The sequence below is a fragment of the Prorops nasuta genome, unplaced genomic scaffold (assembly GCF_024137725.1).
Source record: "Prorops nasuta isolate Cenicafe-Biocafe unplaced genomic scaffold, Cenicafe_Pnas_1.2 PNAS00014, whole genome shotgun sequence".
Classification (NCBI taxonomy): Eukaryota; Metazoa; Arthropoda; class Insecta; order Hymenoptera; family Bethylidae; genus Prorops; species Prorops nasuta.
In genome coordinates, this window is record NW_027116811.1 from 5,667,417 (window position 1) to 5,694,475 (window position 27,059).

General features: G+C 38.6%; 1 protein-coding gene across 31 annotated transcripts in view; it reads right to left on the bottom strand.

Annotated features, from left to right (window-relative positions):
- The window catches only part of LOC136778494 (serine/threonine-protein kinase MARK2-like), a 74,791-nt gene that overhangs the window by 24,021 nt on the left and 23,711 nt on the right, over positions 1–27,059 (bottom strand). For 4 of the 31 annotated variants that reach the window (XM_066735361.1, XM_066735360.1, XM_066735368.1 and 1 more), the window contains exon 1: positions 5,080–5,455. The exons of 6 other annotated variants lie outside the window; for them this stretch is intronic. Coding sequence is in view for 2 of the 25 variants with exons in the window: in XM_066735383.1 (XP_066591480.1) it covers positions 16,054–16,443 (390 nt within the window). In the remaining 23 variants the exon portion in view is untranslated. Of the gene's footprint in view, positions 1–145; positions 565–1,380; positions 2,101–5,079; positions 5,480–16,053; positions 17,309–24,634; positions 25,356–27,059 lie in introns of those variants that run through there. 21 more of the 31 variants (XM_066735376.1, XM_066735375.1, XM_066735373.1 and 18 more) reach the window with 16 other exon arrangements.

The window sequence follows — 27,059 nt, forward strand, 5'->3', positions numbered from 1 at the left end:
TGATCGAAGTAGCGAATAAATTTTTGTCAATTCAGTTTTTATCATAAAACTATAGCGTGCACGTGTGGTCGGTCGCCATTTTGATAATTGTTTACAAGTGTCGAGATAAAGCTCCGAGAGATTAGGAGAGATAAATTTTATTTACCGGCTTTTCGCTATTCTTATCACGGCTTTTCGACGGACTCTTTTCTCACGTATTTGGAAAGTAACGTCACTTTGAAGGATTTGGGATTAACAGGATAGGAGAGATGGATCAATTAAGGCCGAATTTGCCGATCCGGCAATTTCCCATACACGAACAAACATTTCCTGCGCGAGACTAAAAAATTAAATCCCTCTACCGTTACAACGAGGACGATCCAATTCGCAACGAATTTCCGGTTACCGACGGTCGATAAATTAGAAACACGGTTGGTTTTGGTTAAAGAAGCTCGATCGCAGAAGTAATCCCGTGTTGTTTTTTTTTTCCCCTCTATTTCTGCCTATACTACATACTAATTGCTTTTCGTCGTAGAGAGAGAGAGAGAGAGAGAGAGAGAGAAAAAAGTAAGCAGTTCTCGAGAAGCCTTAGGAAAGCAGCGGCGCGTGAGAGAACGGATTACCGAGTCTTTGTTAAGGCCAGTCGTAGGTAGCTTATGGTAATTGCCTCCTGGCCGGGATAATAGCACGGATGCCATTTCTCGTGATCCACGATGGAAACACGATGTAATTAAATGAAAAGCTAGTGTGCGGAAAAACCATTCCGAAATTTCCACTACGATTCGAGGATCGCGTTACTTTCCTCCCACTGAGATCTCGGATAGCCTTAAGCGTGTAGAACGATCGGTATTAAACAGTTCCAAGAGCGACGATATCTGCTCCAAAGACTTTCGCGAGGTAAAAACGTCCGACTGATTTATTCGCTCGATGAGAAACGTAGAAGACGTAACTCGAAAGAGTCGACGAAGGCTCGACAAGATTTTCTTATCCCCATAAAAATTTCGTTGCCCAAAGTCTGCGGAGGTATCTTGAAGAGTAAATAATTCAACAGCTGCGTAATTTCATTGAAAGGAACAAAGTACCACCCACGTTATCGACGATAACACTTTTCCAAGTGGTTTGATTTACGTTTGATCACAATCGAGCCACGATAATTATTTTCTTCGCTAATTGAAATTTTCCACCAATTTTCCAGCATCGTTCAAGACCCCCCTGTTACACCCAAAACACAGGACATCGATTCGTAGAACTTGGCGTAGTAGCGAACACCAAACAATGACCCGAATTCTACACTCAGAAACGCGTCGCACTGTGAAACTATTCAGGAGTAGAAAAAAAACAACATAAACACTTTGGGACGTGCGACAGAAGCTCGCGACGAATAACTGTTGGAAAACTCACGGTGGTGTCGTCGCTTGCTCGGCTCGAGCGAGGAAATAAACTGAGTGAAAAAAACCTCTGGTCGTCACAATTGCACGATTATTGGAAATGTGTAACGGGCGGAATAAAGAGGAGCCAATCACGAGAATTCCTGCCACGTTAGAATCGACGCTCTTATCGCAGGGACAAAAGAGTCGCGAGGTAAACAAAACACAAGAGTTGTAGAGAAAAAAAGACTTGCTTTGATTTTGAAAACACGTGAATAACGTGGGATATATTATTGGAGAGTTCCGAGGATAGTAGAATTGTGAATAGTGGACGACAGAAAGTACCTGGGTCCATTTCTCGCGCGATAAGCTGGCTTCGGCTGTTCCGTTATCAGTGGCCGATGCTGATAAGCGATAGCGCGTCTACACCGAGGAATCTTCGAAGCAAGCAACAGCAGCTCGTTCACGGACGTAGAAAAATCAGTAAAAATGAGTTGTTCGCCGCGCGGTTTCCCATTATTTTTGCCCTTTTCACAGCTCCGTCGGTAAGGAAGACACTCAAAATTCGCTCTACTTTACCGACGGAGAAATACGAAATTTTAAAATCGTCACCACCCGTCGTTTTTCGAATGAAATTAAACGCGCGAGAGACTGGTCGTTCTGGAGCTTCGCCAGAGCCTTAACGTGACGAACGGTGTTAACGTTTGCGTGCCAAAAATCAAATTGCAAAGTCGTTGTATTAAAATTGTATTCCCGCGTGAGGTGGAATCGTGGATTTACACGGAGGGGGGGGGGGGGAATTGATGATAAAACCAGTTTGCGAGACAAGATGGCGTTGGTGTTTCACGAGCCGCGGGTAGATCCCGTGACTTCTCGCGGTTGATTGATGCTTCCGGTTCGTGGATAATGTCGTAAAATGCATCGAGCCTGTCTTGGCCATTCTGAAACTCGCAATGTCCGCTTTCTCGTCTAAGAATCCTTTCCTCGCCGCCATTTTTTTTTCGCTCTCTCTCTCTAGCAACATTGCGTGTTGCACGAGAACACGGAGAAAAACTGCGCTACGCCATTAACGATACCGACATATTATCATTCCAGTCGTCGTGCAATCCTACCACAATCGTACAGTCGTTCTCTGACACGGTTACACAGCTGTGACGTAGTTCTCGCGACAATCAAAACTGATTGGCATTGAAATGGACAAGCGGAAGTCGAATTAAGGAACAACAAAAATGAGGAACTACGTTTGTGTAAATTGTCTGTGTTTTGGGGAGTAAGCTATAGCTTTGTGGAAGGAGGAAGTTGAAGAATGAAGGGGAGAGGGGGGGGGGGGGGTGAAATGAATTTTCCCAAAGTTTTCCTATGCATTTTCGTAAAAAACTTTTCCGTTTAGCCTATATATCGGAGAGAGGTTTACTCTCGAATAGACCGAAGCTGGCCACAGCCAATTCCCTCTTGGCTCGTTCATTGGTTGCCCTCAAATGCCACCAGACAGAATTTCATAATGCCACTTCGGCCAACGGACCTCCCGAGACTCGTTCTAAAAATTTCCCACGTTTCAACCCTATAAACAATTATTTTTTTTATAAATTCACCCCTCCCCCACCCCCACTCCCTCCCATTCCACTCCATTTCTCTCCTCGCAGAACACACAATTGAATTTTACCAACGATTCCCAACTCATTTTTTTCGGTCAATGGATCTCCGAAGACTCATTTTTCAACGTTTCACACTATTTATTTGGATATACGATTATTCTTAAAAATCTCACACTTCTCTTCCAATAAATAATAGAGCTTTCTTAATAATTTATACATTTCATTTTTAGTTCAATGACCTACAGAGATTTTTTTAAAATTTAACTTTTTTTTTAGTGGATAACAAATATTAATAAAAACGTCTCTCATAACGAAGAATTTATTTTTTAATATAAATATATTTGTTTGGTAAACCCGCAACGCTCCCCCCTCTCCTCGTAATAAACAATAAAATATTATCAATAATTTATAGATTTATTATTTCGTTCGACAGACCCTCCAAGACACGTTGCAAAAATTCCACGTAATGTAAATTCATGGAGAAAAAAGTATAACTCCCCTACCCCTTCGCAAAAAAAATTGATTCCAAAAAGCAGTATACAGCGTCGATAAGAAATGTTCCTCCTCAGCAAGCTTTCGATCCAAAGTCCCGATTCGCGATGGAACAAACATTACTGGCACAATCTCGAGTTTTATTATTAATAGATATATAAATTGTTCTTTTTTCATTAATAGCATTGGTAGCGTTCTCTCTCAGTGACGAGCGTGCAATTTATCTTCGAGTGCCTTCCTGCCAATAGTTTTTCTTGTTTTCCCACTTGACTGGCCTGGCCTCGAAGGTTTCACAATGGAACTTCAGGCGAAAGACCTCAACTTATCGCGCTAATCACAAACTACGAACGCATAGCACACACCTACGTGCTAGTCAGAGCGCGCACACTAATCCATTTCGATACATCCACGCACGGCAAACCCATACGAACGCGGAAAGCGTGCAAAAACTCTAACTCGTACCAGCGCGAAATGCGCACTTATTAAAGTGCAAATAAATTTATGTTAATAAACAGTGGTCAAAGCATGAAAAAAAAAAACATTCACTTTCACTGCTCGTAAAGAAAGTCGATGATTCTCGTAATTCGAATAAGAAGGATCAACATTTATGTGGAAGAGAGCGCAGCTGTGTTTTGGGGGGAATAGGGGGGGGGGGGCTTGTGTTGTCGTCGAGAAGTGGATTCGAGGAATTCGCGAATAGAGAAAACGGTGGTTGAGCGAGGCAACATTTTTTGTTGTTTGTTTTCGAAACGCGTGGATTTTCTCGTGAGAGCTGCGCGGGCTCAGGCACGCCAAGGCCAACGTACGGACGATTCCCGCAAATTGCCACGTAATTAACCGTGCGACAATTAAATCCACCTAATCTCTTCCCTATTCTTCTCGCGAGAGACCGACTAGCGGAACACCGAACACGCTCGTCTGTCCATCTTGAAAGTTACAGGCCTGAAAACGCGCTCGCTCGGCCTATCTTCTAGAAATAAAACCTCTGAGTCATTAGAATCGCACTGACTCGCCCCTGCCTTTATCTTCCGATGAAATCGTTTAGTCATCTATATGCTACACGACAGTTACGAACTTTCTTCATTTTCCAAGCTACGAATTTTCACGGTTTGCACCGATCGTTCTCGAGGCGAGTGTGTCCGGGGAAAAAATCATGTAAACGATAAATCGTGATTCGTGCCAATTCTGGTCGTTCCAGATTGCAGCAATATTTCTGTAAATCGAGCGACGACCGCTGCCAATTTCGCTCCCATTTTCACGACTACCGTGCTCTCCTCGCTGACAGGAAAATACACGTGAGTTACATAAAACCGTAACGCGCTCTCCTACCGTCTGTAATTTCCGCCTATTTCTCTACGCAACTGGCTGCTCGCTAAACTCGACCATTTCTGGAACCAGACATGGACGTGTGTTTGAGAGAGTGAGAGAGAAATTAGCATTCATTTATTCCGCATTAATTACTCGAACCTCGTTGCTATATCTAAAATAATTAACGAGAATCTGTGACTGGAAACTGCACTACTCATAGATAACAAATCTACTTGAATTATATTCGTAGGATTTTGAAAGACGAGCTTGTTACTTTTTGCATGGATTAACGAGTAATATTGATTTATTCGCTACTTCAACGTTGACCAATAACTTACTCAATGTTTTCAGTCAAGTTTTCGAAAAACACTACGAAGCATCGATGAATCATGATCGAACGCGAGGAAGGAATTTCCAAATATGGGCCAATGATTGCGAAACACTTGGCGCAACACTTGCACAATATTTCCACGAGGTTACCGGAGCACTATGGCAAGAAACGTTGCACCGTGGAGTTTTTGGAGGAGACAATTTTCAGTGGAGTTTGACGATATTTTCAGTAAAAACTGGCACGACGCGAGGCGCATGGTTCGAGACGCGAAGCAACACTGGCGAGACACTTGTTGAGGAAAGTGGTGGGGGGCTAACGGAGAGGGGATTTTGGCGGTTCGAGAGAGAGTCGAGTCGAGTCGAGCGAGCGAGCGAGCGCGCGAGTGGACAAAGGGGCTTGCGAGCATTGAGGGAATCCGAGGTGGAACTAAGCAGGCGCGCAGGCGAGGAAACAGATAAACACATGGCATGGCTGGCCGCACTGTGCCGTGACACAGCGTGTGACACGCGTGCGACCTGCCACGGGGCCTCGCACACCCGTTAGAGACGCTCCTGCCACCGGCTATTTCACAAATTTCACAGGCCAGTCAAACAAAACGCATTCCTACTTTTTTAACCGGCATTCGCTGTAGGAAAACTGTGAAAACCCGGAAAATTCTCGAAATCCAATGGCGAAAGGCTTCATGCGCCACTTTTGCCGGGGGGGGGGGGGGAGGAGGCAGGGATGTACCCAGCAAAGGAGGTGCCCCATATAATTTTTTTCTCAAACATCGATAAAATTGTTCTCTCGTTATGTCTTTCTTAATTAAGAAAGAATTAATACTTGTTTTTCTCTCGCGAATAGAGATTTTATTGCGATGATGATTCATCGAGAGTCGTTCTCGTTGTTTTCCTGCAATTTGGTGTTTATGCTTGATTAAATCTGACCGTCTCAATTTTTATCCTCCCGTTTTATCGCCTTGCGCTGCAGTTTGCTACTCGTCGGTTCACGGAAGAGCCTTGAAAATTCGCGAAGGTCACGCGTAACGGAAGATTGCATATGAGAGTTATATATATATATGCGTGTGCAAGTTCTTTCTTTTCTCACCCCCTTCCCCGGACCACACCACCCGTAACTCGTTAGGTCTTATTAATTAATTCTTGTGTGTTTCGTGCATTCCTCGCTTTATTTCTTGAATTAATTCATCGAGCTACGTAGAAGAAAATCATCCGCCCATGAAAGTTGCTTGGTTTATTTCAATAATGAAAAGTAGACACGCGTTAACTTGAAAAGTACAGGGCTGTAATAATGATCGTTCGATATATAAAAGTTGATTGCGGTATTCTAATGCTATTCCATATTCTTATGAATATGTATTATGCACTGTATTTGACTTTTCCAAGGACACTTTTACAAAATGCTCTCCAGCCTTGAGTAAAACCTACGCATTGAAAAGATCAGTCGTCTGAAATCCAGCAAATCATCAACCACCCACCGCTAAAATTCTCTTTCAAAATGCTTGTTTTATTTTCAATGATAATAACAAAAATTCTCTGTTATATTGTTTCAGAAAGCCACGTATGACTCAACGGTGCAATTGTATAAACAATTGTTTAACCAACCAATTGGATCATTCATTCTTCACCTCGACTTTTAGAATTTTTAACGAAGCTCAAAGCAAAATTATCTATTGTTCTTCGAGCAAAAATAAGAATGGAGAAAAAGTATCCAAGTGTTTCGGTTCATTTTTTTTTTTTTTTTCAAGAAGAAACTCTTTACAAAGGTCAAACCCGTGGAGATTTTTTTAAATAAATTAATTGCAATTCTTCTGAGATTTTCAAGGTGTAAGAGAAGAGGCACGTGTTGACCAGAGGCGTCTGGGGCTTCGAGCTACCATTGTTGGATGCTCCAGATTTGATGCGTGACGTTTTTAACCTGGCATGATTGGAGGCACCACTTTGGTCAGGGACAGTGGAGTGGAGAGGGCTCCTCTCTCGTTGACAGGTATGCACGACGAAAAGTCGGTGCCACGTGCCACAAAAATTTTCATAGATTCACAAAACTTTTAAGAAGAGCGTGGAGAAGCACCACTTTCTTTATTAAAACCATATCCTCTCTATCAGGTACGTACCCTGGAGAATCAGGGCCCTGTGCAAAACAGAATTTTCTCAACTTTCACGAAATTTGTAATAAAAGTGGAAACATCGTCAATCTCGATGAAATTACATTCCTTGTCAGGTACGTACGCTGTAAAACCAGGGCCCCGCGTCACAAAATTCTCTCCTCAGCCACACAATTTTTATAAAATTTTTTCTAAAGAAAGAATAGTCTAGTTTAGAGCAGTCTGCTATACAATTCCAAGCGAGGATGGTACGTAGTTGATGTCCACGGAAGTGTGACCAGTCAGGAGGGGTCAGGTACACCGAGCAGTTTTCTCGTTACGCTTAGGCAACCGCGAAGAAAGAAAACCAGCTCGATGGTTTTTAGCTTTTCAGGAAGCTCTCCCCTCCGTGAAGATAAACTACGTGCGATATTTGCAACTAAAAAAAATTATTACGCTTCAAATCCAGAGTCCCTTTTAACATATACAACCATTCCCAAACTACTGGGACAAAATTACGTAGAAAAAAAATATTTTCAGGGGCGAAAATTTTATCCGGATGTTGCGTTTGGGGGATAAAAATTCGACTGCATTTTCAGATAAAATATCTGGATAAGGTTAGGTTGGATGACGAAAGCTGTCGGGTTTTGTAGGCGTTTACCAACCTACGCTGAGAAAGCCCTGTTAAGGACCCCCTCCATCGAGCCTTCTCTGGCATTCCCATTGCGAAACGGGACGTGGGATGTTTTCGCGGCACCTAAATCCTCCAGGAGGAGGTGGGGATCTGACTGGAGATACCGGAAGTGAACAGTTATGCCAGCGGCCATTGGCTTTGCTCAACTTTGTTCTCCAACGACACCTGTAATTCTCTTATCCCTTTGAACTTTTCTTAATCTATAATTTTGTTCCCTTTTTACTCTCGATAGTCCCAACTAAAAATCGATCTTTCTCAAATTTATATAACACAATTATCTACGCGTACCCTCGAGTGTGCCTTCGATTGCGATCATTTCCTCGCACGGTACATCTATATTCTGCGTTACCGATCGGTGGCAGCACCGATTGGGAACTACCATCGTTACCATCATCTAGTAACTTTTCATTGTTACACAATTTTTTAACTCTCCTAGATCTAATTAAATAAAGAAGTTACAAAATATATTTCTGAACGATTTTGAATTTTTTTTCAAATAATTTTTAATTTTACTCTTACTTGCTTCTATGTGAGCTAAAATTTTTAATCAAGTTTCAAATTCAATTATAAAATTTTCTATTATTTTTTAAATGTGTGCTTCCATTGGGATGATGTAAAAATCTAGTAACTTTTCATTGTTACGCAATTTTTTAACTCTCGTAGACCTAATTAAATAAAGAAGTTACAAAATATATTTCTGAACGATTTTGAATTTTTTTTTTCAAATAATTTTTAATTTTACTCTTACTTGCTTCTATGTGAGCTAAAATTTTTAATCAAGTTTCAAATTCAATTACAAAATTTTCTATTATTTTTTAAATGTGTGCTTCCATTGGGATGATGTAAAAATCTAGTAACTTTTCATTGCTACGCAATTTTTTAACTCTCGTAGACCTAATTAAATAAAGTATAGTTAAAAAATATATTTCTGAACGATTTTAACCCTTAAAGTGCACTAGGGGTCTAAAATACCCCAAAGAAAATAGCTTCAATTGTAACTTTTAGGATTTAAAGTTTTGTGTTTGTACCGTCAATTATGAAAAACCGATTAATGAGAAACATTATTAAATATTTTCGTAATAGAACACTTGAAAATACAAGTTTTTTAGACATTATAAAAAGTTGGGGTCTTTTAGACCCCAAGTACGTTTTATGATATTAATAGGAAGTGTGTGCTTCAAGGGGGAAATTTTTTTTGTTTCAAATAATTTTTAATTTTATCGTTACTTGCTTCTACGTGAATTAAAATTTTAAATCAAGTTTCAAATCCAATTACAAAATTTTCTATTCTTTTTCAAATGTGTGTTTCCATTGGGATGGTGTAAAAATATTCTTAACACTAGATTTACGAACTAAGCCAATTTGACTCATTCAAAGGTATTTCAAAATCATAATTTATATGTAGAAAATGTTTTTAATAAATTGGTTAATAATAAATCTTTCATTTAATTTAAAGTAGAACTAATTTCTATGTATAAAGTTTCAATTTTCGTGTATTATTCAAATTATCTCACTTTGGTAAAAATAGGTATAATCAACGTCCGTAAATCTAGTGTTAATGTTGTTTGACCTTCGTTGTACACATTGAGGTGTACTCGAGTCTAATTAGTTTTTTACAAAATTTTCCTTGTGTGACAGTTATCAACTCACTCTCATTTTTGCGGATTACTAAAGTAAAAATGATGATTATAAAACAATACAGTATGTTTTTGCAACGTTTCAAAAATATCCAAAATTTATTTTTAAATCAACCAGCCGAATATTTATAAATTTACGATTGTTTAAAGTAGTTTGGGGTGCTTCACACCTCACGTCTACGTTATATAATTTTCTTGACCCGTGTATACAACGAAGGTTAATTAATTTATTAATTTTTCCCTCGATCCACCCAAACCAAACATTGTCCTAGTAAATTTCCCACGTCTATTAAAAACAATTTTCAACCGCATGAAAATCTCCAAATTATTACAGTTACTGAAATAAATGGTAGAGACTTTTTCGCGAAAATTTCGACGTGGAAAATGCAGAAAAAAAAACATTGAAAATTGGAGATGACTAAAAGAAAAAAAATCGTTCGAATAAAGAGAAAAGCTTGAGAACGACGTTTTCCACAGGGTGGCACGAGGAAGATAAGAGGCGTGAAATTGCCGGATGTCTGTTTTCGTGTGTTGTCACAGACTATTTTTAACCAGTCTGAAATTAACAACAAGCTTTACTGTAAAATTAACCTGCTGTCTGTATGCACACACATGATCGTAAAGTCGCTAAGCTGCTAAGAATTTCTCGTGGCGCACAGTGCAAACAGAAATTGTCAATGGAAATTTTCCGGGCTTTGCACGTGACGGATAAGCCAGGTAATTAAAAAAAAGAGGATCGACGGAACGAAAAATAGCGGCACGTATGGAGAAGCCAAAAATAACTCAATAGGAATGCGTATCAAAAAAAAAAAAAAATTGTGGAAAAAAACGCGGGGAGAAACGAAGAAAAATGAAAAATTCCGAGAAACTTGGTTGTTACGAAATGGAATGTAAACAAAGAGGTGACGCCAATGGTTGAGGCTGGAAGGCACCGGAGGATATTTGGCCTGAGATTTTCCGAATCCCCTGGCGTCTGCATGGATCATTTTCATAATTGGAAGCGTCTAATTACACTTAATGCTTGTGTCCATCAAATAAATCCCTACCCCCCCCCCCCCCCTCTATTCAGCAACTCCACTTTTTGCCAGAAATATTTCCATGCAAAATTTCGTCGAACACTCGTGACACTCCGTAATCGCAGAGTTCAAATGTGCAGGCTAGATAAGATTATTTCATTTCAGTCGTTTCACTGAATTCCAGCACAAAAAGGAGATTCGTTGAATAAAACAACAACAATAATAAGTGCGTTCCAGGAACGTAGAGTTGTCGAATGAAATAAGAATGACAACAATAACACTGGTCTCCCTTCAATGTTCGACTCGTAACTCCCCCCCTTTCATCGTGAATCCTCTCGAGTGGTAAACATTCCTCCCGAACGAGAATTAATATTCCAAGTACGCGCATCCTCGACTCCCTCGAACTTTCCGAAGCGCCGTCGGAAGTTGGCGAGGATAAACGAACTCTGAATTCTCAAAACTATCGAGCGATGATTTTACTGACCTACGTGGAGGTTTGCTTCGAGACAAGTTTACTGACACTATCCTCGTGTAAAGTGTTAAAATAGAATCGTTGAATAATCGGGAAAATTTTAATCCGAATTTTTATTTGTTGGAATATAACGAGCTCATTTTGTTTGTTTTTTGGGTGCATAAGCGTAGGGTCGGGAGTATAATTCATTTGTAATTCAGGATAAGTTTGTTGACACTATCTTTATGGAAAGTGTTAAAATAGAATCGTTGAATAATCGGGAAAATTTTAATCCGAATTTTTATTCGTTGGAATATAACGAGTTCATTCTGGTCTTTTTTTAAGGGTGTATAGGCGTAAAGTCAAGAGTATAATTAATTTGTAATTCAGGATAAGTTTGTTGATACTTTCTTTATGGAAAGTGTTAAAATTAAATCGTTGAGTAATTGGAAAACTTTAATCAAAATTTTTATTGGTTAAAATATGGGTAGATTCTGGCCTTTTTTTTAGGGTGCATAGACGTAGAGTCGGGAGTATAATTAATTTATAATTCAGGATAAGTTTATTGACACTTTCTTTATGAAAAGTGTTAAAATTAAAACATTGAATAATTGGGTGAACTTTAATTCTCGAATTTTGATTTGTAAAAATATAATGAGTAAATACTGGTCTCTTTTTTAGGATGCATAGGCGTAGACTCGGGGGCAAAATTGTTCGGTGCTTCGAAGACGAAAAAAAGTCAGTACCATAGTATGAAAAAGCGGCAAATTTTTTCACACACGATGGTGGATCATCTGTACAAACGGACGTTAAAAATAGAAAATGTGAAATAGAGTCAGTGACGTATAATAGAGGAGCGTATAGTAGCACGAATACTGTATCCGCTGTACTCGTAGGGACCACGTATACGGATCATTGGATAGAAGTGGCCTTGATAAAATTCTCAGCCAATGTTCGTACACAAAGTGGTCAGGACGATCCCCTGCTGTACATTACGGAAGCAAATCATTTGAACTATCATATTTGACCCGTTCCTTAACCATGTCGTGTCACATCATACGAATCAAATCCGAAGGAAATATTTTTCCATTTATTAAACATAATCTCCCTGTAATTGATGAAAATTCACAGATAATACTCTGTATTTTTCTAAAAATATTCTGAAGCAAATTATACAAACCAGTATATTTGATATTTTCTTAACAATTTTTTTTTCAAAGTACGAATAAAATAAACAAAAATTGTTTAGCCAATGTTTGTACATAAAGTGGTTAGAATGGTTCCCTGCAACTTTACATTATGTGAAAAAAAAGGAAATACTTTAAATTACCATATTCGACCAATTCCCAAACCATGTTGCGTCACGTCATACGAATCAAATCCAAAGGAAATATTTTTCCATTTATTAAACATAATTTCCTTGTAATTGATGAAAATTTACAGAAAATATTCTATATCTTCCTAAAAATATTCTCAAGCAAATTATACAAACCATTATATTTAACTATTTTCTTAACTATTTTTTTTGTGACAAGATAAAAAAAAATATTTAGCCAATGTTTATATACAAAGTGGTTAGAATGACTCCCTGCAGTTTTACATTATGTGGAAAAAAAAAGGAAATACTTTAAACTACAATATTCAACCCTTTCCTAAACCATGTTGCGTCACGTCACACGAATCAAATCAGAAGAAAATCTTTTCACATTTCTCAACACCCCCCCCCCCTACAATCTTTACTCACAGATACCATTCTACATCGTCTTAACAAAAAAAAAACTCGGCAGCAAACATTTAATATTTGCACATCGACAAGAAGCAAGAAATATTTCTACTAAGTAGAAGAAAAAACCAGCTTATCGCTTACGCCATTGCGATCGCAAAGCGAATCGTTATCGACAACAATAAAGCAACTTCTCTCTCTCGGGAAGCCAATAAAAATACAATATTATTTACAAACAATCTTTGTTTTCGTCAGTAACTTTCCTCACTGGAATATTTTAAAGCTTCGTGGAACAGCGCAAGAATAGAAAAACTTTTCAAAAGAGTGTTTACCAACATTTCCAGGCCCTTCTCTGCGATCGCAGTTCGGCGTATCGGCCGGATGTACAAGAAGAAGGCCAATGTTACGGTTATTGACTCGCGAAGTGGCAGTGTTGGAAGAAAGAGTTGCAAAAATGTGCAATATCCAGGTGGAAACCGTGCCAGCAGAATTTCTCATTGTTTTATCCTTAGAAATAGAGAATCGAGCGAGCCTAACGAGTATTTGCAGCATGAAAATTCCTCCATCCTGCGGAATGGCTCCGCAACAAGTCGTTGATCCACTCTTTTCCCAATCGCGTTAAGAGGATTTATCGGTGTTCTTTGGCACGAAAAATGGTCTCTCTGGAGAAAAACTGTAAGGCTGGACGAGAATCGATTTATCTCTGGCTGATTTCTGATGTTTTCCCTCTCTCTCTCTTCTTTATCGACTGGAAACCTACTAGCCATAGGCGTAGCATCAATATTTTCCAAAAAATGCTTCGCGAGCATATTGCGAAATTTCGTTTCTCTTGAAAATAACGAATGAATGTCTTTTGTGACCTCTAGCTTCGGGTATCACGCGAGTCACGAGAAACGTATAAGGGGACAGATATAACTCGTGTTTTTCTTTCGTGAACTTAAAAATATTTCCATTTGTTATCGCGTTGAATGAGAAAGGACCAGTTGGGGCAGATGTTGCGTTATTGTCTATCTTTCAAGAGAGTGGGGTGGGGAGGTTCAGGGGTGTAGATAAGAGGGAAAAGGAGCAAAGAATGGTTAGATAAGAAGAGTAAAGTGAACGAGCCACGTAAATTTTCCTTCTATTTTGGCAATCGTCTTAAATGGCTATATATTGTGGTTTCTCTCTCTATCTCTCTCTTTGAGCAAATTGACGAATGTCCTAATAAACAAAGAGCTACTTCACCACACACACACACCTACACACACAGTGACACCTACACGCACAGACCATTGTTGGAAAAGAATGTGCCAGGCGAACGGATACCTTACTAACCTTTCTTTACCGCAAATGTTCTCTCCTGCAAACACAGAAAATACATTGGCGTACGAAGAATTTCATAATGCATGACTCGAATGTCCAAGAACGTTAATTCAATTATCTTTCAGGCTCGTTCAATGGGATTGTTTATCTTGCGGAGAACAGCTGATCCATTGTACGACGAATGTTCAATTAGACTTGTTCCTTTACGAGATCAATTAGGCACTTGTTGTTCGTCCAATCAGTCGATATATGCGATAAAACTTTGAGGATAAATTTGTAAATTTTTGTTTGTAATGGGTGAAAAGTGGGGAAAGTCAGGAATTTTTTCAATTACATGTATTCCTTTGCGAGATTAATTACACACTTTTTGTTCGTCCAATCAGTCGATATATGCGATAAAACTTTGAGGATAAATTTGTAAATTTTTGTTTAAAATAAGAGAAAAGTGGGAAGAGCTAGGAATTTTTTTTAATTAGATTTGTTCCATTACGAGATTAATTACACATTTGTTGTTCGTTCAATCAGTCGATACATGCGACAAAACTTTGAGGATAAATTTGTAAATTTTGTTCAAAATAGATAAAAAGTGGAAAAAGTCAGGAATTTGTTCAATTACATTTATTCCTTTACGAGATCAATTACACGCTTGTTGTTCGTCCAATCACTCGATATATGTAACCATATTTTGAGAATAATCTTGTAAAAAGTTGTAAATGCTAGAAATTTTGATGCACTCTGTATAGCACGAACTTTGATTGATCTTGATTAGATTCGTCTTAACAGACGATTTATTTCGCGATCAATCTTTCGCATTGGCGTATACGTCGAATCAAACAAATATTTCTTTTCTTCATTCTGTTAATTTACCAGAAAATTAAAAAATCATTCACACAAAATTAATAAAAAAATTCTAAAATTTATTAACATCATTAAAAAGAAAAACATTTTATGTTTAAAATAAAATCATCGTTGATTAGAAAATTTGTCATAGCAAATGATTTATTTCACGATTAATCATTCCCACATGTACACTAATCCAAACAGACAAAAATTATTTTCCTTTTGACAATTTACCAAAAAAAATAATGTTTGAAAAACAAATACACCAGAAATATTGCAAAGCTTATAATTCGAAATCACAAGAGGAAAATTATAACATTTTGCTTTTGAAGCATAATCGTTGTAGAAGCTGAGATTCATCGTAAAAGACGAATCATCAACAGTTAATTTCTCCATCAATCATTCCCATTGGCGTTATACCTCGGACTAAACAATAAACTCTTTTCTTGGTTCCCATTCCACTTAAACTCATCTTGCACGAATAAAACGAATCTCCGTGAGTCTTCCAAGAACCTTTCCCTCGAGATGAATCGTCTTCTCATTAAAATGCCTTGCAGCAAATGAGAAAAGGATTAATAAAAAAAAACCCACGATTTGGACACAAAATAATTACCCTCGTAATTAATACTCATCTCTTCAGTAATAGTAAAAATTTAAATTACCTCCCTGTGGTGTATGTTATAAAAATCCTAGAAACATCCTAGGAACGTTCCAAGAATATCCGAACGTCCTGTCGATATTCTTAGGATATCCTTTGAATATTGTGCGTTATTAAAGACATTAATAAAAAAATGTTGTTTAAACATAAAAATAGAACTAATGCCGTAGATAGTACAAGAGGATCGACTGGCTATCTTAGTTCCATTTTAAAACTAAAGAAGATCGTCTTTGATAATAAAAAATTAAATTATATTAACATAAAAATAGAAATGGTACTGTAGGTATAGCACATGAGGATCGGCTTGCAATCTTAGCTTCATTTGTAAACTAAAGATAGTCTTTGATAATAGAAAACCGAATGACATCGATATAAAAATAGAATTAGTATTGCAAGTAGTATGATACGAGGATCGACTCTTAGTCTTAATTTCATTTGTTTTCTGTTGATAAGATTGAAAACCCACGATTCGGACACACAGGAAAACGTCAAAAATAAAAAGAAAGCATCCTCTTCGAAAAGAGAAAACCTGACTAGCATCGATATAAAAATAAAATGAAAAGATAAAAATAGAACAAACCGTAGGTAGTATATGAGGATCGACTCTCAGTCTTAGTTTCATTTGCCTTCTGTTGTTCATGGTATTTCTGATCTGTCGTTCGGTGGAGGTGGTCGGTGGGGGTGGTTGGGACCTCCTGGAGAGGATTTCACTGGGTTTGTTTCTCCTGACGACCGCTGCGTTGTTTACGGGGCTGGCCGGTTTCGGCGGCGGTGACGTCATCGTTGCAGCATTGGTCGATGGCGTCTCGCGATGACTCTTGGTTCTCCTGAGGAGTCTTCGAACGGTATTCTTGACCGTGGCAGCGATGTGGGTGCCCCCGGAGCGCTCGCTGCTCTCGTTCGGCTTGTAATCGACTTTTTTGACCCTCGCCATTGGAGCAGGGGCCACTTTGTGGCCTCCCGTCTCCATCCTTTGCGGCGTGGCCACCGTGTCCACGTGCGGAGCAATTCTGACGATTCTCTCGGAATCTCCAAGGACAAAACACACCACGCTTCTTTCCTAAACTCGAGGAACTAGCCTCTTCTTCCTTTTGTCCACTGTACACTCTTGATTCCTGTGGATCTTCCGGATGTTCATACGAGTCCTCCACTTTGGAACGATCCTTCTTCTTCCCCGGTTCGAATCTCGAATTTTCCGGATGTTCATACGAATCCTCCACTTTGGAATATTCTTGTTTTATCTCGATTCAATTCTTTCTGTCCAACGAAAAGCACCACGTTTTTTCCCAAACTCGAACAATTAGTTTCTCTCTATCTCTTTTTTATTCCTTTTATCCAGTGTACACTTTTGATTCCTGTGGATCTTCCGGATGTTAATACGAATCCTCCACTTTGGAATATCCTTGTTTTATCTCGATTCAAATCTTTCTGAATCTCCGATAAAAAATACTACGTTTTTTCTTAAACTCGAGGAACCAGCCTCTTCTTCCTTTTATCCACTTTTGACTCCTGTGGATCTTCCGGACGTTCATACGAATTCTCCACGTCGAAATATCCTTCCTTCGCAATAATCCTTGTTTTATCTCGGTTCGAATCCTCCACCTCGAAATACCTTTCGTTCCGAACAAGCCTTCCCCTCTCTCGATGCAACAAATCTTTCCAAACGTCCACCAAAGAATACCGTTATTTCCTCAAGTTGGAAGACACACCTCTCGCCTTTATCCTATTCCCTCCAATCTTAACTCTTCTCGATGGCACTCGAGTCCTCCACTTCCGAAGATTCTTCTTCCCGGTCCCGCAGGATGGTTCTTCGGTCGTTTCTCACCGGAATTCTGCTGAAAATGATGTAGAAGGCACTTTTGGAGTTTGTCTCGAGAGAAATAGAGAGCGATCCGTGGCAGCACGTCGTAGTTTCGCGAGGACGAAGCGGTTCGCTGGTCGGAGGAGCATCTGCACGGCGAATGGCGAGTCTCCGAGATTCGCGGAAGAAAAAGCGAATCTGCCTGCTGCTGGGCAGGTGCGCGCGTGTTGCCGGGCCCAGCCCGGCAGGCAGCAGGTGCGTTATAAAAGAGAAAGGCCAAGATGGCGCCTCTCAAATACCAACATTATACCGGGATTCCCTCGTTAGCGCCGACCACGCGAGACTGACCGAGGATTTTCCATCGGAGCCGCTCTAATCTGGTCCCCAATTACAATTGCAGAATTTACGCGGAAGATTCGTCGACGACGCGTGCAAAGTGACGTATCGATGCCGAGAACAGTGGTTTCAAGAATTTTCTACCAGTGGAAGGTTGAACCGAGTGTTCCTAGGATATTCCAGAGGTTTTTCTCCAGTGAACAAGAATGTTTCGTGGGAGAAACGTGTCGAAAACGTTCCTGGAACGTGCTTTCCACGTTTCCGGCACGTTCCAGGAACGTTCCTGCCACCAAATGGCTATATTCGCGCTTGTACACGAGCAAAACGATTTCCACACGTGGCGAGCGACTGTTTTACGGTAAACGAACGTTTTCCAAGATCCGCGCGAAGCAGGGAATAATAGAATCATCGACGAATATCAACCTGTCTTGCGGGAATCATGAAATTCGAGCGAGGAGAGACGGAATCAATGATCCTCTTAACGATGACCACGCTCTTCGCTAACACTTTTACACACATAGATATACCGTAAGCGTCGATCAAGCAGAATCCGAACACCGTGACCAACGTGTGCGTAATGACTCAATAACGCGCTATGACGTCATCGAGCTATACTTTTACACTAGCGACGCAAAACCGATAAAATTCAGTGAAAACAAAGCGCGGGACTCTCGTCATTATCATCGACTTATCGCTCGTAACACTGCGCAACTTGCTTTGTGAAACGGAGAAAAATACTACAATTATTTTGCCACTTTTCGAAAGTTTCAGAAAACCCACGATAGAACTTCCGGTTTTATGTGTGTATATAGATATACTGACCTGCACTAATTAACCAGTTTACGTAACAATCAAAACGATCCTTCTGTCCTAACGAAAAACTCGAGATAATTCGCCAATTTAATTGGATCGTTATCCATCGAGCCACCGACTGGGTTTTCCGATAAGAACGAACGATTGATTTCTTTGTTTTCTTTATTTTATATTTAAAGCAGAACTATAATTTAATCGACGGATCAACCCACGGTTATCTCGAACGAGAAAATTGAATGAATAAATCGACCAGATTTTTTTGCAGTGTGTGTTATATAGGGCGTTTTTTTTTTAACGGGAAAATATTAGCTTTGTGTTTTCTCGAAGGTCGTGGAAATAGTTGAGGGAACAATGATATTGAAACTTTAAGTATTTTTGCGTGCAAAGAGGTTTTTGGTTTTAGTATAGTTGAACAAGGAGATTTCTACGTCGATAGTCAGACTTGTTTTTTTTTTTTTTTTTGGAACAAACAAAATCCTGTCTTTCATAATTGTACAGTTTTGAATATTAATTTATAGATGAAACACAATATAAAAAAATGTTGAATTTTATTTTTGAATCGAATGACATTTTTTATCTAAACAAGTTCAATCTTTTGTTAACTTAATTTCTTTATCAAGAAAATTTTATTTTTTCTTTAATTCTTTTGTCTGCTCTTATTTTAATCATCAAAATGTACTCTGTGAATCAATGTTTTGGGTTTTTAAATTGAATCGATGGAAATTAAAAAAATAATCATTTTTTTTTCTTTAAATTAATTATTTTTTCATCTTCTATTAAAACCAAGGAAAACTTAAATAAACGAATAAATCGTTGAGTATCTCGATAAGGAAAATTATGAGGGTTCGACGAGTTGGTATTTTGTTGCAGTGTTATATACAGTTTTTTTTTCTAAAGCAACATAGTCACTGTGTGTGTGCACTAAAGGTCGTAGCATACAAAAATACTTGAGGAGGTTTTGTGGGAAAATACCTACTGTACTAGTCAGCCTGGTTATAAATTTTAAATAAACAAAATCCTGTTTTCTAATTGAATAAACAATGCTGAACATCAGGTGATAGATGAAAAACAGTATAAAAAATACTTCATTTTATATTTGCATTTAATGCCAATTTATTATCCACATTTCTTCATGTTTTTTTAGTTTAATTTTTCCATGATGAACTTTTTATTTTTTAACCAGTCTTCGCAATCTTAATAAAAATAATTTACAGAATTACTGTCTTGCTTTTTTTTTTATTTAATATACACGAACAGATAAAAGAATTTTTGTTTTCATTTCATTAAGAAATCAGAAATTTTATAAGTTCACTATTACTATAAAAAATCTAGAGGTTGAATTTATAGAGTATATTTTAAAACTTAAAAACTGATTTTTCAATAAATAAATTCGAATGAAAAATAAACATTTCTTAGCAGAAATAATTAATTAAAAATAAAATAGCATTTAATGCAAATATAAAAAAGAAAAATTCTTTATTTTATACTGTTTTTTTAAACTATTATTTAATATTCAGTACTTTTAATTGAATTATAAAACAGGATTTTGTTTATTTCAAATTTAAAACTCTACTGACAAGTAGATTAGATATTTTTGTGCTCAACAACTACCTTAAGGCTGATGGTAGATAAGGCAACGTGGTCACTAGTTAAATGTAAACGTAAACGTAATTGAAGACACGCGAAAATGAAAACGTAAACGGTGTAAAATCGTTACGCTTACAAGTTTTGTTTTTGCGTGGCTTGAATTACGTTTACGTGCACTGCGTCGTTTCGTACCTCATCACCTTATAACACTGCCTTAATTTTACAATGAGAATGTATATAGTGATGTATATATGCCACCGAAGAAGAACAAATGATTTAATTAAAATAGATAACGCATTGAATATTCACGAATAAATATATAAATAATTAAAAATAATATTTATTAAAATATTTATTCACGAATATATTCAATGCAAGATTTATTTTAATCAAATAAAATTTAAATCTAACAATATTTATTAAAATTAAACAAACTATTTATTCGTGAATATTTAATGCAAAATTTATTTTAATCAAATAATTTCTTTCTCAATGCATAAATCAGCATTGTCCATTGGCCAATTACATAAATTTTGATAAATTTTTTACAAACACGTAAAAGGTTGCACATTCTCACTTGAATACCGTTTGATCAAAGTACACGATTCCTTTAACCTTCATTGTTCATTTCAAGCATCATTTTCCCTCGACCAATCACGATTGTTTAGTTTATAACGCTAAATTAAATAAAAGATACTCGAGAGTGTTACTGGGACCATAAGAATCGACTCAATAAAATTGAAACGAGAATGCGTAACTGTATATACAGGTATACGAAACAAGTGCGTAAAAAAGAAGGAAATTTAACGATGTGTATAGAGTTTATATTATTTACATGCGTTCCTACACATTCTCACCGTAATGCCACTGCATTTAACACATAGAGCGAATAGTCGAATAACGTGAAGTCAGCTGCCATATTCCGTTTAAAGAAAAAAGAACTCTATATATATATATAGAGTGTGTGTAGCAAATAAGATGATAGCGAAGTGTCAACGTGTAATTCTATACATATAAATAAATTGATACATCAAAAACTGGGAAAATTGACCGATAGTATGCATATACCCCAACACAGATTCTTATCTCGCTTTGTATTGGTATGCACGGTTCCTATATGGAGCGTGCAGCAAATACAATGATAGCAAAGTGTCAATGTGTAACTGTATGCATATAAATAAATTGATACTTCAAGAACTGCGAAAATTGACCGACAGCTTTTTTTTATTAAGTATGCATATACACCAATACATTCTCATCTCATTTTGTGTTGGTATGCACGGTCCCCATACCGAATGTGCAGCAAATACAGTGATAGTGAAGTGTCAATGTGTAACTGTATACATATAAATAAATTGATACTTCAAGAACTGCGAAAATTGACCGACAGCTTTTTTTTATTAAGTATGCATATACACCAATACATTCTCATCTCATTTTGTGATGGTATGCACGGTCCCCATACGGAGTGTGCAGCAAATACAATGATAGCAAAGTGTCAATGGGTAACTGTATACATATAAATAAATTGATACTCCAAAAATGCAAAAATTAATCGATAGTTTGTTGTCATAGTATGCATATATACTAATACATTCTCATCTCACTGTCATTATGTTGGTATGAACAATCCCTAAACGCAACACCTAACAATTTTTTCCATCTCTCTTTTACACACACATCCATAACCATTAATGAATCCAACAGTGATATTCTCAATAACTGAACTTAGCTACTTAATAACGAAGCAAAAAATCACTGGAAAATGATTTTCCAAAGGAAATTAGCACGGGAAAGAGTCAACGAAGATAATTCGTATAAACGAGGTTTATCTTGGCGTATCGAGCGTTGATCTTCTCGAAGGAACGCGCAATAAGTGGAAATTTTCTGTCGAAATATCGAAGAAAAGAAAACCAATGATGATGATGATGATGATGATGATAAAACTAGTAATCGAACTGCGCACCTCTGCACGGTGCATAAACAATCGAAGCATTAGTCGTCGATGTTGACGATCATCCGGAATGATAATTTTTCTACCCCCCCCCCCCCCACATCAATAACATTAAGAGCGTCGTAAAACGCGTTGTGGCCGGCACCGCGAGGCACGCCTGTGCCTCGATTATGCCTCGTCCGGAAGGAATGCGCGAACAATCGCGGCATAATAAATTTTTCCAGTGGTATTTTAAGAGGATTCTGGAGCTGGAGCGATGAGACCGTATTAATTATGATAATGGCGCACTTATCGCAATTAGTCGTTGGGGTTGCGTCAGTTTAGAGCGGCCGGTAATGATCCCGCAGTATTTTTACAACGTCGTCTCGTTCTACCCCGATAATATTGACCAAGCGTCACGCTGCACGCTCGAACATGACGTAACGCTGCAACCGAAGCGTGTATCATTGAATAATCGAGGCTTTGACTGCGTGGATATAACGGGGATCGAGAAATTGCTGCTCGAAAATCGTATTTCAAAATCGGCTGCCCCCTCCCTTTGACACGTTAACGCGATGTCGGAGCGCGGTTAATAGGGATTTCGCGAAGGATCTACGCTGGATCAACGTCAATTTGTCCGAGAAAACGGTCCTGGGTCGTTGGAAAGCGAATCCCGTTGAGAATAGATTTTTGCTCTGTTTTACCGGTCGAGCAAACTGTTTTACCGACTGCCGGTAAGTCTTAAGGGGATCTCGGAGGGATCTTTCTTTTTTCTCGATATTCCGGTTCAGGGGGCCTGAGGCTAGCGCGAGAGTTAACTTTGACCTTGATCGTCCAAGCGGAAGGCTCGATAGAATGGTACAAACCAGCTGGCTGCTTCATAGTTTCCTACGTTTTTCGAAAGGGCATCGCACGACGGAGATATGCACCGCCGGCTCCCTCAAGGAGAGCCAGTCACGCACACACACGACCATTGTCTCGGGAGAGACACCTACGGTACACCCGTTGATAGTTTCTTTCCTCGAGAAACTCGTCCGATGCTGCTGCCTGTTCAGGCCACATCGAATATTTTCACGACTGATCAATTCACTCGAAATCACACACTTCGGTTCGAGCATTTTGCTGGATCAAACGATATAACGATCACAAAATTTCAAACTATTCAATTCCACAAAGTTCTTGGTTCCATAATTACTGAGAAACACGTCGTTCGCTTTAACAAATGAATTATATCCTGTGAAATCGCCTTAAAGTTTTTTGAAAATTGAGAAAAAAATTTTCTATCCAAATTCATTTTTGTTTCGAATAATGTTGATAAAATATTAGTTCGATATTAATGAAAATTAATTAAGTGAATTGATTTGGTGGGATTCTAATATTTCTTTCGTGTTTATTAGTCGATTGGTTATTTGTTAAACCAACCAATTGGCAGCTATTTATCTTAATATTTATTTGAAAAAAATGATTGATTTTCTCAACGTGCTGTTGTTTGGTAAATGTTTAGTTTGGGGGGGGGGGAATCACAGGAAATGGGGGGAAATGGAGTGAAAGTTTGGGCTCTTTGTATGTGTCAGAGAGAATTTCTTCTGGCTTATCGGAGAAAACTCGCGAATTTAGCTACATGCGATTCGTACAAGACTTCCTAATGCAGTTAACATAAACGAATTAGCTTTGCTCTAACGCAACTGTACGCTAGCTGGCCATCCCCAAGGTTTCAGCATAGTAACTTTAACGCTCAAAGTTCCACGAGTAATTGATCCTCCAACCTTTAACAATTCCCTTAACGGGATCCTAAAGCAAAAAGAAAAAATTTTCAAGTATTTTTCCTTTCGTGTCCTCATCAACCAACATTCAATATATTCGAACCTTCCAGGATCACGAGTTCATTCCTGAAAGAATGATCCCTGGCCATATATACACTTAAGACTCTCCAATTTTCAGTTTGCCAAGCAGATCTCTATAATTACTCGCTGTAGATAAGCGAATTTCAATCACAGGCAGAGTCAGTCCTTGGATGAAAATACCAAGTGACGAATGACACTGCATTCTCAAAGTGGGACAAGAAAAAAAGAAAGAAAAGGGGAAAACAAAATATCGAGTTTATATAGATAATTGCAATGGAAAAATAAATAAAACTCGCGAGGCTTAATTAATTAAGCAAGCAACGTGGCTGATGAAGCTCGTGACGTAAACTGATAAATCTAAAACGTTCTAAAAATAAGACATTTATTCCACCAAGGAGACAAGTCAATGCTACGAGTGACTTAAACGTTTTTGGCCATCGAGGTCCTGGGAATTAATCGAGTTTGTCTTACGAATATCATTAGGCTGGAACGCTTCGCTAATTAACGAGGGAATCGATTAAGCCCGTCGTTGTGCTTCGCGTGAATTTTGGCCGTGGAAAATGTCAGGACGAGTTGGTTCTTTTAGAACCAGTGACGTCACCACTCGTATATCTAATCAATGCAGTCTCTATAGACAGCGTCACGCTATAAACTCGAGTGGCCGTATTTCAGGGAAACAAATCGATTTTCCACTATCGCGTGATAATGGCGATCTATTCTAGGCGAGTTGGAAAACTCGAGTTGGAAAATCAGTATAAATCGCAGGAATATATAACTTCGCCACTTTCAAAGGGTTTGTTGATTCTACGTGCTGCCACGTGGCCGAGATGTTTACGTCTTTTCTCACCGTGCTGACTTTTTCGATCGCGAAAACCCCACCGGAAGTAGGGGGGGGGGGGGAGCGATCGATCGTCGGAAAATGGAAAATTTTCGCGTTTCCTCGATTACGCACTCTGTCGCTTTAATAATGAAGCGGCACACTGCACGATCCCCTCTTCCACAACTTTCTCACTCACACTTTTCCTCGCACCAACAATTTCCACGCTCGCTTTTCCGACCCTCGCACTTTTCCGAAATTTTCCTCTGCCACCTCCGGCAAATTCCACGCGAGTAAACAATATTACGAGACAACAAACTCTTTTCACGACCAGTCCTCTTTATTCCTCTCGCAATTTCCCTCGGAAAATTCGCACAGCTTTTCCGGGCCGAATTTTCAATCGCAGCGTTTTCCTGGTAAACTCGAAGCTAGGATTCTTCGGATCGACGAGATTCTCAGGCCAGAAATGATTCCGATGAGCACACAGAGCACTGGAGAGTCGTGGAAAATTGGAAAATGGTTTTTCACCTCGGAATATTCCACCTCGAGGAAAACTGTTTTTCCGGAGGTTGTAGAGATCGGAAAATGCGAACGAGTAACGGTGAAAATTGGTCGATCGGGCTACGAAATTGGCTTTTCACGGCACAAGATGCGTGCTGCCCGTTCGCGAGCCTCGTGCTAACTGAGAAGCAGCGAGAACCGAGAGTCGAGACTCGAGAGTCGCTCGGGCCACGCGACGAGACACGACGCGACGCGAACTGACTGGATCTCCTCCGTTATCCCTCTCTCTCTCTTTCTCCAAGCTCATCCACGGATAGCATTCTCGCACGCACACACACACGTATACAAGCTAGTCCCGTCCATTGGGCTCCCTATCAGCCGCGTGTATTTGTGCGAGAGCACAGCTGTCAACAGGGCCGCCGCCACTGCTGCAATGTGGGTGCGTCCATTAGTGCATTTATTCCACGACGTTTATTGGACGTCCAGCGTACATTTCGCGACCACTTAAGTCGAATGGCTTGCGTTCTTTCGACATCGGTCTTTGCATATTAAATTTCATTGCCTCCATTATCCTCTCCTATACTTTTACATGCTCCTCTCACCCTTCTCCAAAAGAATTTTCCGGCCCTTGCTATAACCATGATTTTTCTTATTTTACTAAATTTTTCCGTTTATTATTATTTTATGTGGCATTTTCACGAGTTTTTCTCATTTTTTCAAGAGTTTTCCAATTTTTCTTGTGAAAAATTGTTACCTTGTTTACCAATTTGTCGTTCTTGTTTAACTTGCTTCGACATCGGTTCTTTATTTGTTTAGTAAATTTCCTTTCATCGATTTAATTATTTTCTGGTTTCCTAACGAGTTTTCCTTATCTTTTATAATTTTTCAATTTTCTTTGCGAATAATTAATATTTGCTTTAACAATGTGTGGTTATCGTTTGATTTGGTTTAAGTCGACATTCTTATTTGTTAATTCAATTTCATTGCATTAATAGAGAATTGCAAGTAACAAAGAGAGCAAGTGCCAATTTATTGAAAAGTGAGATTTAATTGTAAAAAAAATTGTGTCACAACTACATCCCATTGAACTGCTAAAGTTTAAATATAAATAATTAAAATATAAAACTAGAATACAAAGACTGATATTAAAAGCAAATGACCCTTGCACAAATATTTTATTTATAAAATTAGAAAAATATCTAAAAATTTAATTTTTGGCACTTGGCTCTTTGTTACCTCCACCACATAATTATCCTCTTTCATACTCTCAACAAACTCCTCCCCTAACCTTTGGAAACAAAAAATCCCTACCATCATCTCTCTTTGAAAATCAAATTAATTTGTTTACAAAATTATAAATCCACTTTTGTTGCCTATATATTAAACTCTCCTACACACACAAACTCTTTTTAAATTTTCTTCAAAAAGAATTTTCCAACTCTCTTTGTTAATCAATGAAAAATTATTGATTTGTTTACAAAGTAGAAACTTGTTTTTTTTTCTCTCTTTTCCAAGAGACAATATTTTGCAACTTGGACTCTCCATTATCTTGTCGTCGTCGCAGTGCAGCATTGTTTCAGGAATGGTGAGGTTTCCGGAACAATTGACGCAGCCTGTAAATTTAAGGCACGCGAGCAACAACTCTTCCTCGAGCATTCACGTTGGTTTATCCTTGGTTCTCCTTGGTACTATGACATATCCATATGCAGTGGTAGGATGCCACATGCTGAATAAAAATGAAACGGCATAACCGCGCCTAGATGCATTTGTTGCACAACTGGCGCATTTAGAGGCCAAGAGTCTCTCTCTCTCTCTTTCTCTCTCTCTCTCTCTCTCTCTCTCTCTCTCTCTCTCTCTCTCTCTCTCTCTCTCTCTCTCTCTCTCGTCGTATGCAAATGATTCTCGCCTCTTAGAAACACCAGGGATATGTTTTACTCGCTCTCTTCGCAACGAT